The sequence below is a fragment of the Pecten maximus genome, chromosome 17 (genome assembly GCF_902652985.1).
Source record: "Pecten maximus chromosome 17, xPecMax1.1, whole genome shotgun sequence".
In the NCBI taxonomy this organism is placed as follows: domain Eukaryota; kingdom Metazoa; phylum Mollusca; class Bivalvia; order Pectinida; family Pectinidae; genus Pecten; species Pecten maximus.
In genome coordinates this window covers 10,512,268-10,531,716 of record NC_047031.1, presented here as the reverse complement: position 1 = coordinate 10,531,716, position 19,449 = coordinate 10,512,268, and the positions used below count along the sequence as shown (strand labels likewise).

Genomic DNA, 19,449 nt, shown 5'->3' with positions numbered 1-19,449 from the left:
CACTACAATGTATTAGTTACAGACTACGACAGTCCTGGACACCCTACAATGTATTAGTTACAAACTACGATAGTCAGGGACACACTTCAATGTATAAGTTACAAACTACGATAGTCAGGGCAGCACTACAATGTATTAGTTACAAACTACGACAGTCAGGGACACACTTCAATGTATTAGTTACAAACTACGACAGTCCTGGACACACTACAATGTATTAGTTACAAACTACGACAGCCAGGGCCGCACTACAATATATTAGTTACAAACTACGACAGTCGTGGACACATTACAATGTATTAGTTACAAACTATGACAGTCAGGGACACACTTCAACGTATTAGTTACAAACTACGATAGTCAGGGACACACTACAATGTATTAGTTACAAACTACGACAGTCAGGGACACACTACAACGTATTAGTTACAAACTACGATAGTCAGGGACACACTACAATATATTAGTTACAATCTACGACAGTCGTGGACACATTACAATGTATTAGTTACAAACTATGACAGTCAGGGACACACTTCAACGTATTAGTTACAAACTACGACAGTCCTGGACACACTACAATGTATTAGTTACAAACTACGACAGTCCTGGACACACTGCAATGTATTAGTTACAAACTACGACAGTCAGGGACTCACTACAATGTATTAGTTACAAACTACGACAGTCAGGGACTCACTACAATGTATTAGTTACAAACTACGACAGCCAGGGCCGCACTACAATGTATTAGTTACAAACTACGACAGTCAGGGACTCACTACAATGTATTAGTTACAAACTACGACAGCCAGGGCCGCACTACAATGTATTAGTTACAAAATACGACAGTCAGGGACACACTAAAATGTATTAGTTACAAACTACGACAGTCATGGACTCACTACAATGTATTAGTTACAAACTACGACAGCCAGGGCCGCACTACAATGTATTAGTTACAAACTACGACAGTCAGGGACTCACTACAATGTATTAGTTACAAACTACGACAGCCAGGGCCGCACTAAAATGTATTAGTTACAAAATACGACAGTTTGGGCACACTACAGTGTATTCTAACCCGATTCGTTTGCAACGCGTGTTTTGATTGGCTGCGGACCGACTTCTAATCTGCGATAGAACCATGATATATCGTGTTAAGCCCCGCCCCGTTTCTAATCTAAACAATATGGCGTCAAGTTCGACTCGTAGCGAAATTCAACACTGCACCATTTATGATTGATGACCCGTGATATTGGAATCGAAAGTGAAGAAATCGAATAGAATGAATTAACTAAATAAATTTAACAAAAATCGTTAACATCATTATTACCGTCATTTATTGATTGAAACGTTCATTTCATCCGTGTGTAAGCATCTTAGGTCAAGTAAAATCCGAAATGAAATGGAACAAGTGCACACAACTTCACATAACGGTTGAGCCTGTAGAAACACATCAACCCTGACTTTGTTAAAATGCACATGTCGTTAAGCATACTGCGTAAATCCAAATATGTCTTTAAATCTTCGGAAACAGGACTTTCACAACAATCCAAATACCCCGCTTCGTTAACATACAGACCGAGCTCTCGCCAGTATGGGCGTGGCCAATTGACCGACTTTGATAGCATCTCTCAGATTGGTCTATCCGCCACAGTATGACACGTCACTAACGGAGGTCACAGATCTAGAGTACTTAACAGCGTACTTGTAGCGCTGTGAAACAATGTTTCTAAATATATGCGATAGTAAACGTGTTAGAATGGGGATAGTACGTTGTTTTGAGTGGCTATACTGGCGATTAAAACATGAAATTTGGTTTGAACTCGAGACCGTTAGGGTCTCGAGTTCAAACCAAATTTCATGTTCTAATCGCCAGTATAGCCACTCAAAACAACGTACTATCCCCAAATTAGTTACAAACTACGACAGACAGGGCCGCACTACAATGTATTAGTTACAAACTACAATAGTCAGAGACACACTACAATGTATTATTTACAAACTACAATAGTCAGAGACACACTACAATGTATTAGTTACAAAACTACGACAGTCAGGGACACACTACAATATATTAGTTACAAACTACGACAGCCAGGGACACACTACAATGTATTAGTTACAAACTACGACAGTCCTGGACACACTACAATGTATTAGTTACAAACTACGACAGTCAGGGACACACTACAATGTATTGGTTACAAACTACGACAGTCCTGGACACACTACAATGTATTAGTTACAGACTACGACAGCCAGGGCCACACTTCAATGTATTAGTTACAAACTACGACAGTCAGGGACACACTACAATGTATTAGTTACAAACTACGACAGTCAGGGACAGACTACAATATATTAGTTACAAACTACGATAGTCAGAGACACACTACAATGTATTATTTACAAACTACGACAGTCAGGGCCACACTACAATATATTAGTTACAAACTACGACAGCCAGGGACACACTACAATGTATTAGTTACAAACTATGACAGTCCTGGACACACTACAATGTATTAGTTACAAACTACGACAGTCCTGGACACACTACAATGTATTAGTTACAAACTGCGACAGTCAGGGACACACTACAATGTATTAGTTACAAACTACGACAGTCCTGGACACACTACAATGTATTAGTTACAAACTGCGACAGCCAGGGCCACACTACAATGTATTAGTTACATACTACGACAGTCAGGGACTCACTACAATGTATTAGTTACAGACTACGACAGTCCTGGACACATTACAATGTATTAGTTACAAACTAAGACAGTCAGGGACACACTACAATGTATTAGTTACAAACTACGACAGTCAGGACCGCACTTCAATGTATTAGTTACAGACTACGACAGTCAGGAACTCACTACAATGTATTAGTTACAAACTACGACAGTCCTGGACACACTACAATGTATTAGTTACAGACTACGACAGCCAGGGCCACACTACAATGTATTAGTTACAAACTACGACAGTCAGGGACACACTACAATGTATTAGTTACAAACTACGACAGTCAGGGACAGACTACAATATATTAGTTACAAACTACGATAGTCAGAGACACACTACAATGTATTATTTACAAACTACGACAGTCAGGGCCACACTACAATATATTAGTTACAAACTACGACAGCCAGGGACACACTACAATGTATTAGTTACAAACTATGACAGTCCTGGACACACTACAATGTATTAGTTACAAACTACGACAGTCCTGGACACACTACAATGTATTAGTTACAAACTGCGACAGTCAGGGACACACTACAATGTATTAGTTACAAACTACGACAGTCCTGGACACACTACAATGTATTAGTTACAAACTGCGACAGCCAGGGCCACACTACAATGTATTAGTTACATACTACGACAGTCAGGGACTCACTACAATGTATTAGTTACAGACTACGACAGTCCTGGACACACTACAATGTATTAGTTACAAACTAAGACAGTCAGGGACACACTACAATGTATTAGTTACAAACTACGACAGTCAGGACCGCACTTCAATGTATTAGTTACAGACTACGACAGTCAGGAACTCACTACAATGTATTAGTTACAAACTACGACAGTCCTGGACACACTACAATGTATTAGTTACAAAACTACGACAGTCCTGGACACACTACAATGTATTAGTTACAAACTACGACAGCCAGGAACTCACTACAATGTATTAGTAACTACGACAGTCCTGGACACACTACACTGTATTAGTTACAAACTACGACAGCCAGGGCCGCACTACAATGTATTAGTTACAAACTACGACAGTCAGGGACACACTACAATGTATTAGTTACAAACTACGACAGTCCTGGACACACTACAATGTATTAGTTACAAACTACGACAGTCAGGGCCGCACTACAATGTATTAGTTACAAACTACGACAGTCCTGGACACACTACAATGTATTAGTTACAAACTACGACAGTCAGGGACACATTACAATGTATTAGTTACAAACTACGACAGTCCTGGACACACTACAATGTATTAGTTACAAACTACGACAGTCAGGGACACACTACAATGTATTAGTTACAAACTACGACAGTCCTGGACACACTACAACGTATTAGTTACAAACTACGACAGTCCTGGACACACTACAATGTATTAGTTACAAACTACGACAGTCCTGGACACACTACAATGTATTAGTTACAAACTATGACAGTCAGGGACACACTTCAACGTATTAGTTACAAACTACGATAGTCAGGGACACACTACAATGTATTAGTTACAGACTACGACAGTCAGGGACTCACTACAATGTATAAGTTACGGACTACGACAGTCCTGGACACACTACAATGTATTTGTTACAAACTACGACAGTCCTGGACACACTACAATGTATTAGTTACAAACTACGACAGTCCTGGACACACTGCAATGTATTAGTTACAAACTACGACAGTCCTGGACACACTACAATGTATTAGTTACAAACTACGACAGCCAGGGCCGCACTACAATGTATTAGTTACAGACTACGACAGTCAGGGACACACTACAATGTATTAGTTACAAACTGCGACAGTCAGGGACACACTAAAATGTATTAGTTACAAAATACGACAGTTTGGGCACACTACAGTGTATTCTTACCCGATTCGTTTGCAACGCGTGTTTTGATTGGCTGCGGACCGACTTCTAATCTGCGATAGAACCATGATATATCGTGTTAAGCCCCGCCCCGTTTCTAATCTAAACAATATGGCGTCAAGTTTGACTCGTAGCGAAATTCAACACTGCACCATTTATGATTGATGACCCGTGATATTGGAATCGAAAGTGAAGAAATCGAATAGAATGAATTAACTAAATAAATTTAACAAAAATCGTTAACATCATTATTACCGTCATTTATTGATTGAAACGTTCATTTCGTCCGTGTGTAAGCATCTAAGGTCAAGTAAAATTCGAAATGAAATGGAACAAGTGCACACAACTTCACATAACGGTTGAGCCTGTAGAAACACATCAACCCTGACTTTGTTAAAATGCACATGTCGTTAAGCATACTGCGTAAATCCAAATATGTCTTTAAATCTTCGGAAACAGGACTTTCACAACAATCCAAATACCCCGCTTCGTTAACATACAGACCGAGCTCTCGCCAGTATGGGCGTGGCCAATTGACCGACTTTGATAGCATCTCTCAGATTGGTCTATCCGCCACAGTATGACACGTCACTAACGGAGGTCACAGAGTACTCAACAGCGTACTTGTAGCGCTGTGAAACAATGTTTCTAAATATATGCGATAGTAAACGTGTTAGAATGGGGATAGTAAGTTGTTTTGAGTGGCTATACTGGCGATTCGAACATGATATTTGGTTTAAACTCTCGACCTCCATGTTCTAATCGCCAGTATAGCCACTCAAAACAACTTACTATCCCCTAATTAGTTACAAACTACGACAGGCAGGGACACATTACAATGTATTAATTACAGACTACAACATTAAGGGCCGCACTACAAGTAATAGATACATAATGGGTACGAGTGATGTATCGGATATATCACACGAGTGCGTAGCACGAGTGTGATATATGCGATACGTCACGAGTACCCATTTTGTATCTGTTTTATCCAATGACAGCCGAGGTTTTGTCACCCACGTGCCTAGGGGTGGAGCTATAAAATTGATAAAAACCTGTCACTGTGATATGTTTCCCGCCAATTTCTGACACGTTTCATTATGTCACAGTAGCCTATTCATTTCTAGTGAGACTGTCAACCATGGCGGATCAGGTACTGATCATTGATGTCGATGTGTTTACCGACCTCGACCAAGTATGAGTAGGAACTGGAAGATAGTGACACGGTAGCTACTGACATTGGATTATTTGATACCAAGGAATTAACGCAACCAATTGTAAATAAACTGAATGGTAATGTGAAAAACAAGATTGGCGATATGTCGACAGAAGTGAATCAAAATATAGTTAAGCTTTTAGAAAAATAAATTTTAGTGAATGGACCTGAAAAATGACCCGCTTGATGACACAGACTGATTAGGCCTACAGATGGATGTTATCCACGATCCAATAATCAGTCAATCACCAAAGCACGAGTGTGATATATGCGATACGTCACGAGTACCCATTTTGTATCTGTTTTATCCAATGACAGCCGAGGTTTTGTCACCACGTGCCTAGGGGTGGAGCTATAAAATTGATAAAAACCTGTCACTGTGATATGTTTCCCGCCAATTTCTGACACGTTTCATTATGTCACAGTAGCCTATTCATTTCTAGTGAGACTGTCAACCATGGCGGATCAGGTACTGATCATTGATGTCGATGTGTTTACCGACCTCGACCAAGTATGAGTAGGAACTGGAAGATAGTGACACGGTTAGCTACTGACATTGGATATTTGCTATGTGAAAGACTGCAGGATTCGAGGGAAATTACACAAACGGTAACTGCTCCGGAAAGAGGACCTGCGCTACTTCCCTTTACCAAGCAGGTAAGTCTAAAATCATATCGTTTGAACAAATTGTGAAATGAAATATTTTTCGTAAATTTCGACGTTCACGATGTCACGAATCTTTCAAAGTCCATGAAATTGTTTAAATACATTGATGAATCGGTTAATCGGTATTTTTATCCACTCGTCCTGTTATTATTTTCATCACTAATTTGTTTATGATAAGATTTTTGTGCAACGAAAATGTATGATTATATTTGGCGTAATCTGTATAACCATTTTTTTTTTTTTAAATGAATGAAATTTTATATGTAATCATGAATGCGGTTTTTTTTACTGATCTGTTAAAATATACTGAACAGGGTTTTATATTCTGTTTCGTCAGGTTTTGATGAACAACTCAATATGGACAGGACGGAACATCGCAGCACGGCTGTACGTTCATACAAGGTGAAGAAAGAAGACAACAAAGAACATTTCTAAACGGCACTCGTATTTCATTAAATTTTGTTTAAAATGTATTTCCTGTCTTTGTTCATTTGTCACGCCCACATTTGAAATTGGCCCCGCCTCAAGACTGAGGCATGGACCAATCAGACATGCCATGTGATATTTCAGATATCACATATGTGATATTTGAAATATCACATAGTATGCAATATATCGCCAACAAAAGATCAAAGAAAAACCGAGGCGTCATTGGACAATGTATTAGTTACAAACTACAATAGTCAGAGACACACTACAATGTATTAGTTACAAACTACAACAGTCAGGGACACACTACAATGTATTAGTTACAAACTACGATAGTCAGGGACACACTTCAATGTATAAGTTACAAACTACTACAGTCAGGGACACACTACAATGTATTAGTTACAAACTACTACAGTCAGGGACACACTACAATGTATTAATTACAAACTACAACAGTCAGGGACACACTACAATGTATTAGTTACAAACTACAATAGTCAGAGACACACTACAATGTATTAGTTACAAACTACAATAGTCAGGGACACATTACAATGTATTAATTACAGACTACTACATTAAGGGCCGCACTACAATGTATTAGTTACAAACTACAATAGTCAGAGACACACTACAATGTATTAGTTACAAACTACGACAGTCAGGGACACACTACAATGTATTAGTTACAAAACTCTTACAGTCAGGGACACACTACAATGTATTAGTTACAAAACTACTACAGTGCCAGTATTCTCTGACAGGAGTGACATTTGGCAGTCTGAATATCTACAAAGTTTTGCAATATACAATGCACACCTAGATTGTGTTTATGATTTATTTTCTTATATATTGTTCACAAAAGAGTTAAGACGTGCTTGTTATCACAATTCTGTGAGATACTCCCAGTGATAGTTAACATGCTAACTAATAACCTGGTTATTTGTGCCATGGCATGTTATGAAGAACATGTGTATATTACTTATATTCCCTCCGCTGGAATATCATTTTGGATATATATAGGGGATCTTACATGAGTGGCTATGTCATAGTGATTTTTCTAAACGAACTTCGATAATCTTACACCGCCACGCGTGAAAGATTCTATTTATGATATAACTAAGGAAGCTACGGAAGCCAAATAGGACCAATAAAAAAAATTAACTTAGCAGGTACATGTATCATTAAAAAAATAAATAAAAAAATTTCGTATATACGAGTTTATTTCTCGTATATACGAGCTTCTTCAGTTCTCGTATATACGAGATTATTTCTCGTATATACGAGATTATTTCTCGTAATAACGAGTTTCTTTCTCGTATATAAGAGATTATTTTTCGTATTACATGTAACAGTGTGCTCCATCATGAAGTCGGAACTAATTTAGTACAACTCTACGGAATGGCAGTTGTAACCGACATTGTGGAATGTTGCTCTTACAAGGGATTTAGTAACGATGATATACTGTCGTCTTTGGCGATTTCGTCTTACTGTGTTATTAGAAGATAGACACAGAAAAGGTTCTTATGACAGCAACATTTGTCAAGAATGAAAAAAACACTCATATACATAGACATATCTACAACGCGTTAAACATAACATTAAGATTTAACGAGTCCTTTAAATACGTATAGATATATGAAACAAGGTATTCGATTGTTTCTGTAATATTAGTCATTTTAACGCGTTAAAACAAAAGCTACGACTTTAAACGCGTTAAACGAACAAAATTAAACGCGTTAAAATTCCAAGAAAACATCGTGTTAAGATTTACCGCGTTAAATGTGTTAAACACGTTAAATGCTAACGCGTTAAATGTATCTCGTTTTTGACATGAACGGCCTTTTATAGAATACGATCTGGAAATGAGATTTGAGGTTGATGACTTTGGCGAATATTGTCGACAAGAAGTCGGAATCCAACAATATAAGTTTAAGCTTTTAAGAAAAATAAATTTTAGTGAAATGGACCCTGAAAATGACCGCTTGGATGACACAGACTGATTTAGGCCTACAGATGGATGTTATACACGATCCAATAATCAGTCAATCACCAATACACAAAATATAAATGTATTTACCATTCCTTACTCTTTACTTTAAAAAGGAACACCGCATCAACATTAGTTTTTTTGTAAAATAATATGTAATTTTATTCGCAAATTAATATTCAAATAAACATACCAACAATACTACAGTTCTGGATACTCTGGTTTGTGTGACAAGACGATACACACGTACAGTAAAGTTATTCATTGTATTCTATACAAAAACCCGTTTTAAGTCATGAAGGGCACTACTTTCAAAAAGTAAAAAAAAAAAAGTAATGTATTTGTATTATATAGATTCATGGTGTGATCTACAATAGACTAAATCTCTCTCGTATAAAAACCAGTGTTGGAACCTACAACGTACTTCAGCAGATGCAGATCAATTTTAGACAATTCTTTAAGTGGATTTCCAACGTATCCATTGCTGTTTTGGCTAGTGAGAATTCAAATTCTTCAGCATTTATTTCACATCATGTACGAATTGCATTTTAAACTTCTATTACTAAAAGTATTGTAAGCGAAATAAATATTTGTGTGCAACAAACCATGCCATCATAATAAAGAATATAATATTAATGTAAGTCATTACATATGTTGTAACGGCCCGTTATAATAGAACATTATTCTTACGTTATGCATGTTATATACGACCCGTTGAAATAGAAAATAATAAATTTTACATGTTATATACGACCCGTTATAATAGAATATTAGTTAGATGATACTCGTCGTATTTGGCCCGTTATAATAGAAAATAAGTAAGATGTTACATGTTGTATACTGCCCGTTATAAAAGAAAATTGTCCCTGGTTTCGGTAGCACTTAACTTATTCACAAATATAACTCAAAACGTTTATCCAGCACTTACATGATTTTTGCCTAATTTGTATTAATTGCAGGCACGTGTTCACGTTTTGTTTCTATATATTTTCTTTCTGGTGGCTCTGATTCCATTAAACATGTGACGTCACAGGACATAGGTCACCGAAACGAGGTAAACGACTTTTTGCTTCAGGTGTGTTTTCGAGAAAAATCGCAATTACTCTAAAACTGAAGTCATGCGGGTGCAGTCACTGTATAATACGATTTACATTTTGTTAATTCTATCATAAATGTAAATTGTGATTTTTTCCATCATCATTGCGTTTTTCCTAAATATTTGCTGTTATCTTACATTTTTTTTTATGTTTGACGGGAGAAGACGGACCATACGTTTTTAGCTTCGTGTCTGATCCCACTTGTAGATTTGAAGAATTTTTTCAGCCGTTCCGTTGTCCGTCTCCGTGATTTAATGAAACCAAACAAATACGAGTTATCCTCCTTCATACTGTAAATAAGGCGGAAACGTACACACACCTTGTAGTGTGAATAGTGTCTAACGCTATTTCGTGATTATTACTTAAATTGTTTCAGTTGTTGAAGTTAAATTCTTGAGGGGTAATTATCGAACCGCAAAGAAGACGTTTAAGACGGGACGGCAGGCTACAATTGTGTATCTTATGTTTGGGTGACAGTGGATCGATATTCTTCACAGGGTGGCCTCACCTCGGGTAGGGAGAATAACAAAGAACGGAATGCGGATTTAATCTTGATAGCGTTTTGATTTACTGCTCCGTTAAGACTGCAATAATACCTAGAGTTTTTATTTATGTCAGATTGTGAAGCTAATGCAGATAAGTTAGTATGTGTGACACGGAATGTAGTGAGCGACACGTGGACATCGTAATCGTCGGGGCCGGACTGTCGGGACTGACGGCTGCTTACCACATTCACAAAACAGACCCGGGCCTTAACATATGTCTACTTGAAGCAAAGGGTTTGTAAATAAAATTAATTGCATTTCGATATGGAACATGATGTATATTTCTTGTACACACATAGATGACCAAGCTCCATATCGGGGTTTCTATACTGTGAGCACGGGGACCTCTTATCTGAAACGATAGATAGTTAACCTCAAAAAACTCACTTCATTTATTTTTTATATAACGCACGGGCCGCACTGATATTTCAGTGATGTTTTAACTTAATGATTGTGTCTGAATACCGCATGGTTATTTCAAACACCTCTGCACAGTTTGGCCAGTCGGAGTAAATTTTCAGATTTGACTTTCAAAATCACTTTTTCTCGATTACAAAGCAATTTTCCCTGGAAATCTTATGTTGTAGGGAAATTTACCATACCATACATTCAGTCATACACAATGTAAAGAAAGTTACACAATACAAAGTCGTACAAAAATGTGGGAAAGTTTCCTTATACAAAGTCATACACAAAGTAGAGAAAGTTACACAATACAAAGTTTCCTTATACAAAGTCATACACAAAGTAGAGAAAGTTACACAATACAAAGTCATACAAAAATGTGGGAAAGTTTCCTTATACAAAGTCATACAAAAAGTAGATAATGTTACCCAATACATTGTACAAAGTCATACAAATGTAGAGAAATTTACCCAGTTCATTGTACAAAGTCATACACAAAGTAGAGAAATTTACCAAATACACTGTAAAAAGTCATACACAAAGTAGAGAAGTTTACCCTATACAAAGTCATACACAAAGTAGAGAAATTTACCCGATACAAAGTCATACACAAAGTAGAGAAATTTACCCAATACAAAGTCATACACAAAGTAGAGAAATTTACCCAATACAAAGTCATACACAAAGTAGAGAAGTTTACCCTATACAAAGTCATACACAAAGTAGAGAAATTTACCCAATACAAAGTCATACACAAAGTTGGGAAATTTACCCAATACAAAGTCATACACAAAGTAGAGAAATTTACCCAATACAAAGTCATACACAAAGTTGGGAAATTTACCCAATACAAAGTCATACACAAAGTAGAGAAGTTTACCCTATACAAAGTCATACACAAAGTAGAGAAATTTACCCTATACAAAGTCATACACAAAGTAGAGAAATTTACCCAATACAAAGTCATACACAAAGTTGGGAAATTTACCCAATACAAAGTCATACACAAAGTAAGGGAAATTTACCCAATACAAAGTCATACACAAAGTTGGGAAATTTACCCAATACAAAGTCATACACAAAGTAGAGAAGTTTACCCTATACAAAGTCATACACAAAGTAGAGAAATTTACCCAATACAAAGTCATACACAAAGTTGGGAAATTTACCCAATACAAAGTCATACACAAAGTAGAGAAATTTACCCTATACAAAGTCATACACAAAGTAGAGAAATTTACCCAATACAAAGTCATGCACAAAGTTGGGAAATTTACCCAACACAAAGTCATACACAAAGTAGAGAAGTTTACCAAATACAAAGTCATACACAAAGTAGAGAATTAATGGTAAAATCAACACACTTTAGATATACATCTATAAGGTTTAAACTTAAAGCACATATTGTAAATTCCATTACCCTGGGGTCGCACGTTTCCCCGAGGGGCTGATGGGCGGGGTCAGTATTGGTCGTGTTAACTGAAAGATATTAAAACTCATGATCAGCTGCCCGTTAAAGGCAATGGGCCTCTTGGTTTTTTTTGGTTTTTTTTTTTTTTTGTTCTCAAAAATCTTATATGAAATAAAAAGTGATTTAAGATACAATATGTAGGACTTATTTTACATTTCCACTCCTCAAAAAGACAGGGTCGGTGGCAGAACGCTGACGTTACCGTTGAAGACTAAAAATGGAACTACAGACGATTTTGATCTTGGTGGTCATTGGGTCGGAAGGTAAATGATCTTATACGTATTTGTACTGATCTTATACGTATTTGTACTGACCTTATACGTATTTGTACTGATCTTATACGTATTTGTACTGATCTTATACGTATCTGTACTGATCTTATACGTATCTGTACTGATCTTATACGTATTTGTACTGATCTTATACGTATTTGTACTGATCTTATACGTATTTGTACTGATCTTATACGTATTTGTACTGATCTTATACGTATCTGTACTGATCTTATACGTATCTGTACTGATCTTATACGTATCTGTACTGATCTTATACGTATTTGTACTGATCTTATACGTATCTGTACTGATCTTATACGTATTTGTACTGATCTTATACGTATTTGTACTGATCTTATACGTATCTGTACTGATCTTATACGTATCTGTACTGATCTTATACGTATCTGTACTGATCTTATACGTATTTGTACTGACCTTATACGTATTTGTACTGATCTTATACGTATTTGTACTGATCTTATACGTATTTGTACTGATCTTATACGTATTTGTACTGACCTTATACGTATCTGTACTGATCTTATACGTATCTGTACTGATCTTATACGTATCTGTACTGATCTTATACGTATTTGTACTGATCTTATACGTATTTGTACTGATCTTATACGTATTTGTACTGATCTTATACGTATCTGTACTGATCTTATACGTATCTGTACTGATCTTATACGTATCTGTACTGATCTTATACGTATCTGTACTGATCTTATACGTATCTGTACTGATCTTATACGTATTTGTACTGATCTTATACGTATTTGTACTGATCTTATACGTATCTGTACTGATCTTATACGTATCTGTACTGATCTTATACGTATCTGTACTGATCTTATACGTATTTGTACTGACCTTATACGTATCTGTACTGATCTTATACGTATCTGTACTGATCTTATACGTATCTGTACTGATCTTATACGTATTTGTACTGATCTTATACGTATCTGTACTGATCTTATACGTATTTGTACTGATCTTATACGTATTTGTACTGATCTTATACGTATTTGTACTGATCTTATACGTATTTGTACTGATCTTATACGTATTTGTACTTGTTCGTTTCACTGACGATCGATAACTGGATGTATTCAGGCCAAACTGGCAACACCAGAAAAAGACATTCACAAAATATATATACCAAATTAGACAACAACAAAAAATGGTAAAATTTCTTACCAGTACCACAATATATATGTTCATAACATTAAGATATAATTAATTTTTCTTTGTTTTCATGGTAAATACTCCAATGTGATTGGTCGAAAAATTCTTGTCATTCTTCTTTGAAAGAAATTCCGAGAACGGCGCGAAAAATGAGACGTCACAATACGAAAATTGACGTTGCGTATTGATTTGAGAAAAAGAATCACATTTAAAACCAGAAAAATTGTACATAAAACATGTTTTAAATTAGGAAATCATTTTCAAAAATTAATTATAAGCGTTGATGTCAATTTGTTTTTAGTTTCATCGGGGTATGAAACAAATTTTGTTTACAAACTTCTGTAAGAATCCGCTGCGCTACGCGGATTCTTACAGAAGTTTGCAAACAAAATTTGTTTCATACCCCGATGAAACTAAATAAAATGACATTAATGCATAAATATATAGTATTGGTTGTTAACAAATCATATTTTATGGTAAAGAGCAATTAATGTACATAATCCAATGTCAATAGCAGAGAAACAGAGAACGTTTCCGTTGAAGTAACGTTACATAACCTATTATGTAATTGTTTAAAATCTACACAATCAGTATAAGTGAAACTGTAAACTGTTGATCACAGGCGTGGCAATAAGGTTGGTCCTTATTTCATTACAAGAGGCATATAGGGTCTGTATCCTTCACCTGGCTATTATAGTGATTATGTCAAAACACTACATTTTTACTTAATGACCATCTCATTTTATTCCTACAGAAGAAGGATTGCTTTACTTTCCCTATTTGGCGCCGTCCTACGGAACTTTGGTGGACAAAACCCTAGTTAATTTGACTTTATAGAAGTTATATCGATCACGAGTTTTCAGGGATTGTCCCTCCGCTTCGTTCTAAGTTTCCACCATAAAATGAACATTGTCTAAACTAAGTGTAAGCCGAGTTTATATCGAAAGAACTTTTTTTTTGTCGATCTCTGTTACACTATTGTATGAAAACATTTTCTCAGAAAGACAATTATAGAAATAAACCGTTTCATATGTTTCACGATGTGACCGATATCAACACAATGATCATGATAACTCGGAAGAGGACACCCTCCTCCTCTCGTCGGTATACAGGCAGATTCTATTAATCAGCCATCAATGATCGCTATGAAACATAACCTAATGGTCTATACAAACTGATAACTCTTTTTTTTCGCCTGTGATACGATAGAGAAGTTACTTATTACAAAATAATATATGACGACCAGTTTAATTTTATTTGACGTTCTATCATTTATAGAGGATTCATTGGCTTAAAAACAACCTCATTTTGTCTGAACTCGGACACTCTTGTTGGTTGGATATAAGTGGAAGATGTTTGTCTAAGTACTTGGAGAAAAACAGGTTTTTGGTCGAGATATCCACATTTCCGATCTCTTACAAGTAAAATTGATACATATTAGATACTGTTGTTACAAAGCAAGAACTCAACTTTGAGTGTGTGAGAGTTGAACGGAGGCATTCCTTGTACGTGTATGTTTCCTTTCTTAGACCACAGAAAGCCATCATGGAACTGTTGGACGAGCTCGGCCTGGAGACATACCCACAGAGAACAGAAGGCACGTACCTTTTACAGATCGGCGGGAACAAAATAACATCCTATAGCTCTGACATCCCCTCTCTACCAGTCCTCTCCCTGCTCGACCTCAAAGTCTTCACCGATAAGGTGAGTTTATGTCCCGTAACCTAATAGCAGATTTCATTGGACGATATTGATAAAATGGCTGTAAATCCCGCTTAGCTCTGACGAGAACAGCTGAAATACTGAAAAATAAGACCAAAGGGGAACATTGTGTTGTGTGATGTGTTTGAGTAGGGAAACACGCTTGTTTATCAAATTTAAACGTGAGGTGCCCATGAGTATTTTCGGCCACCTGGGTTCTAAAAACACATCTGCATATGCTGATAGATGGCTCTTTCATTTACGGGTAAACTAAGATTCAAGATAATTGACCCTTGTGAAAGAACTTGGTTGTCCTTCATCCTAGTATATTGGCCAAATACCACGGTCCTAGACATAAACTGCAAAGCGTCATAGCTATTAACATCAAATCGATCCAATTGAGGAAATTGCTGAAGATTTTAGTGAATTAAAGCTCACGTAATACCAAATTTTATCAAAATCCGTTCATATACACCCAATTTATGCGAACAAGATTGAATGGTTATGAAACTACAGAGGGCCAAAAATCTGTAAGTTACATCGAATCAGTCCAATTGTTGAACTCAACAGACCTCTTAACTATATAAATCTACATACCAATTTTCATCAAAATCCTTTCATATTTGTTCAAGTTATCTTGTTCACAAAGTCCAATGGTAATAGAACTACAAAGGATCATACATCTGTAAGTTATAATTAGATCGAACTGATTGTCGAACTCGTCTAAGATCCTATTAATATAGTCTGCATACCAAGTTCATCAACATCCGTTCATATTTATTCCTAAGTCACTGTGTTCACAAGAAACATCACTGCCGAGGTCCTTTTCAATATATCACCATACGCCTTCGTCTCAGTTGACCTAAGCATTCAGATCTGATCAAGTATAGTCGACTATTGTTTATGAATAGATTGAGAAATTCCGGAAGACTGTAGATCCCGCCCATCCGTACCGATGTCCAAAAGGCGAGGAGTGGGACAACACCAACCTCGAAACATTCCTACAACATAATCTGTGGACGAAAGGTAATGTTGCCAATATTTATCCGCGCCATTAAATAGTCTATCGACATGTATTACGTGTAATTACAATCCGGCGGAATGACGTTGAATGCTGTAAGAGTATCTATATAGTATTCCAAAATAAGTTTTGGTATTGTTTATCGCCATATCAAAATTATAAGGGTATTTAAGGTTTTTACTTGAAATGGGAGGATGTTGATGACTGCCTGGGACTGTCTTTTACGGTCATGTCCAGTTAGATGTTTTCCGGTCCCTTATGGTACCATGAAAAGCTTCCTCTTAATTCCTCTACAGTGCTCAGCGTTGAGACTAAATCCGTACTCTTCGCAGTGTGACCGAACGCCCAACTAAATGCCAAATATCTGGCGTCCTATCATCAGCTATTATCATTTAAGAACGCCATTCCATATGTTCGAGCTGCATGGGTGTTGTTGTTTTTTTTTGGGGGGGGGGGGGGGGGGGGGGGGGAGACTGGTTTGAAAGGCAAAACGTGATTTGCCGTATAATAAGGAACTTCTCTAGTTTATATTTGTAATGTACTAACAATTCCACACAATTTATATCACATATCAGAGTGCCGACTAAGACGATTATCTTAAAGTCTGGGAAATCTTAACAACCAATGTGATATCCATATCCTAATTTCAAATTGATCCTTGACTACTTTCTTTCATTAATATTCTCCACCGCTTATATTTGGTACAATAGCTGTATACCTTAACATACGTTTTGTAAGGTATTCGCTTGATGAAAGATACCAATGCAAACTCCGCATACGGAAAAAAATAAGGAGCTAATATGAATTGAAAATTAGCCACCAGAAGGTGACAAGTGTATTACAACAGTCGAAATAACCTGGAGAGGATTGTCTTTTTAGTATTTGCTTAAACAGCTATTTCCCCTTTTATTCAATGCGTTTTGAAAAGTATTCTCTTGATTAGAAATATTCTTATAATTTATATTGTAACTTTTCAGTCTGATTTTCGATACATAACCCAAGGAATGACCTACCGATTATTTTAATCTGATTTGATGAAAGAAATCGATCGACAAATTGACAAGTGCTCGCCCAGCTATTTCCCATCTACCATCATCACTTACAATATAGGGTAAAATGTTCCAAACTTTACAAAGAACTATGTTGCATGTACAGGGACGTAAGTTTTCGACATTTTTGAAACGTCGTGATAATCCGAATGTTCTTCTCCTTTTAGAACTCTGTCTGTTATAGACAGCAGACACCACTTTAACGTGTTTAGTTAAACAGACAAGTAACACTCTTTTGACACATTTGTCGGAAAACAACAGCCTCAAAAGCAGTTAAACAGAGGGACAAATAGTTGTATAAAATCCGTTTTATATTCATGAAAATCGGAACCGAGAAACGAATATTTCGCATTCCAATGTCACCTATCGACATCATATGTAAGACGTTCCGCTACAGAAAACAACTTTAAGAGCGGGAGAGTTTTGTTCCGCTACACTAAACAAGCGGGAGAGTTTTGTTCTGCTACAGAAAAACAACATTGAGAGCGGAAACTTTTGTTCCACTACAGGAAAACAACAGTGAGAGAGAGAAAGTTTTGTTCCACTACAGAAAAACAACATTGAGAGTGGGAGAGTTTTGTTCCACTACAGGAAAACAACAGTGAGAGCGGGTTTATTTGAATAATAAGGGAGTTACACGAGGGAGTTACACGAGGGAGGATGTTACACGATGAAGCTACATGAGGGAGTTACACGAGGGAGTTACACGAGGGAGTTACACGAGGGAGTCACACGAGGGAGTTACACGAGGGAGTTACACGAGGGAGTTACACGAGGGAGTTACACGAGGGAGTCACACGAGGGAGTTACACGAGGGAGTTACACGAGGGAGTCACACTAGGGAGTCACACGAGGGAGTTACACGAGGGAGTCACACGAGGGAGTCACACTAGGGAGTCACACGAGGGAGTTACACGAGGGAGTTACACGAGGGAGTCACACGAGGGAGTCACACTAGGGAGTTACACGAGGGAGTCACACTAGGGAGTCACACTAGGGAGTTACACGAGGGAGTTACACGAGGGAGTCACACGAGGGAGTTACACGAGGTAGTTACACGAGGTAGTTACACGAGGTAGTCACACGAGGGAGCTACACGAGGGAGTCACACTAGGGAGTCACACGAGGGAGTTACACGAGGGAGTTACACGAGGGAGTCACACGAGGGAGTTACACGAGGGAGTTACACGAGGGAGTCACACGAGGGAGTCACACTAGGGAGTTACACGAGGGAGTTACACTAGGGAGTCACACTAGGGAGTCACACTAGGGAGTTACACGAGGGAGTTACACGAGGTAGTTACACGAGGTAGTTACACGAGGTAGTCACACGAGGGAGTCACACGAGGTAGTTACACGAGGGAGTTACACGAGGTAGTTACACGAGGGAGTCACACTAGGGAGTCACACTAGGAGTTACACGAGGGAGTTAACCGAGGGAGTCACACGAGGGAGTCACAGAGGGAGTTCACACGATGGGAGTCACACGAGGGAGTCACACGAGGGAGTTACACTAGGGAGTTACACGAGGGAGTCACACTAGGGAGTTACACGAGGGAGCTACACGAGGGAGTCACACGAGGGAGTTACACGAGGGAGTCACACGAGGGAGTTACACGAGGGAGTTACACGAGGGAGTCACAACGAGGGAGTCACACGAGGGAGTTACGCGAGGGAGGTCACACGAGGGAGTCACACGAGGGAGTTACACGAGGGAGTAC

At 37.6% G+C, this 19,449-nt stretch overlaps 1 protein-coding gene and 1 long non-coding RNA gene across 3 annotated transcripts in view; both read left to right on the top strand.

Annotated features, from left to right (window-relative positions):
- The first annotated feature begins 6,443 nt into the window (after nt 1-6,443).
- LOC117315933 lies at nt 6,444-7,018 on the top strand. The gene is made up of 2 exons (XR_004529787.1): nt 6,444-6,536; nt 6,883-7,018. It is a non-coding gene; the product is annotated as an uncharacterized LOC117315933 (long non-coding RNA).
- A 3,354-nt stretch (nt 7,019-10,372) lies between these two features.
- Nucleotides 10,373-19,449, top strand: part of LOC117315972 (probable flavin-containing monoamine oxidase A) — a 32,545-nt gene continuing 23,468 nt past the window's right edge. The window contains exons 1-5 of one of the 2 annotated variants that reach the window (XM_033870451.1): nt 10,373-10,577; nt 10,683-10,843; nt 12,658-12,748; nt 15,487-15,661; nt 16,570-16,684. In XM_033870451.1, the coding sequence (XP_033726342.1) occupies nt 10,711-10,843; nt 12,658-12,748; nt 15,487-15,661; nt 16,570-16,684 (514 nt within the window). In that variant the 5' untranslated portion in view covers nt 10,373-10,577; nt 10,683-10,710. Of the gene's footprint in view, nt 10,844-12,657; nt 12,749-15,486; nt 15,662-16,569; nt 16,685-19,449 lie in introns of both variants that reach the window. The other variant, XM_033870450.1, reaches the window with a different exon arrangement.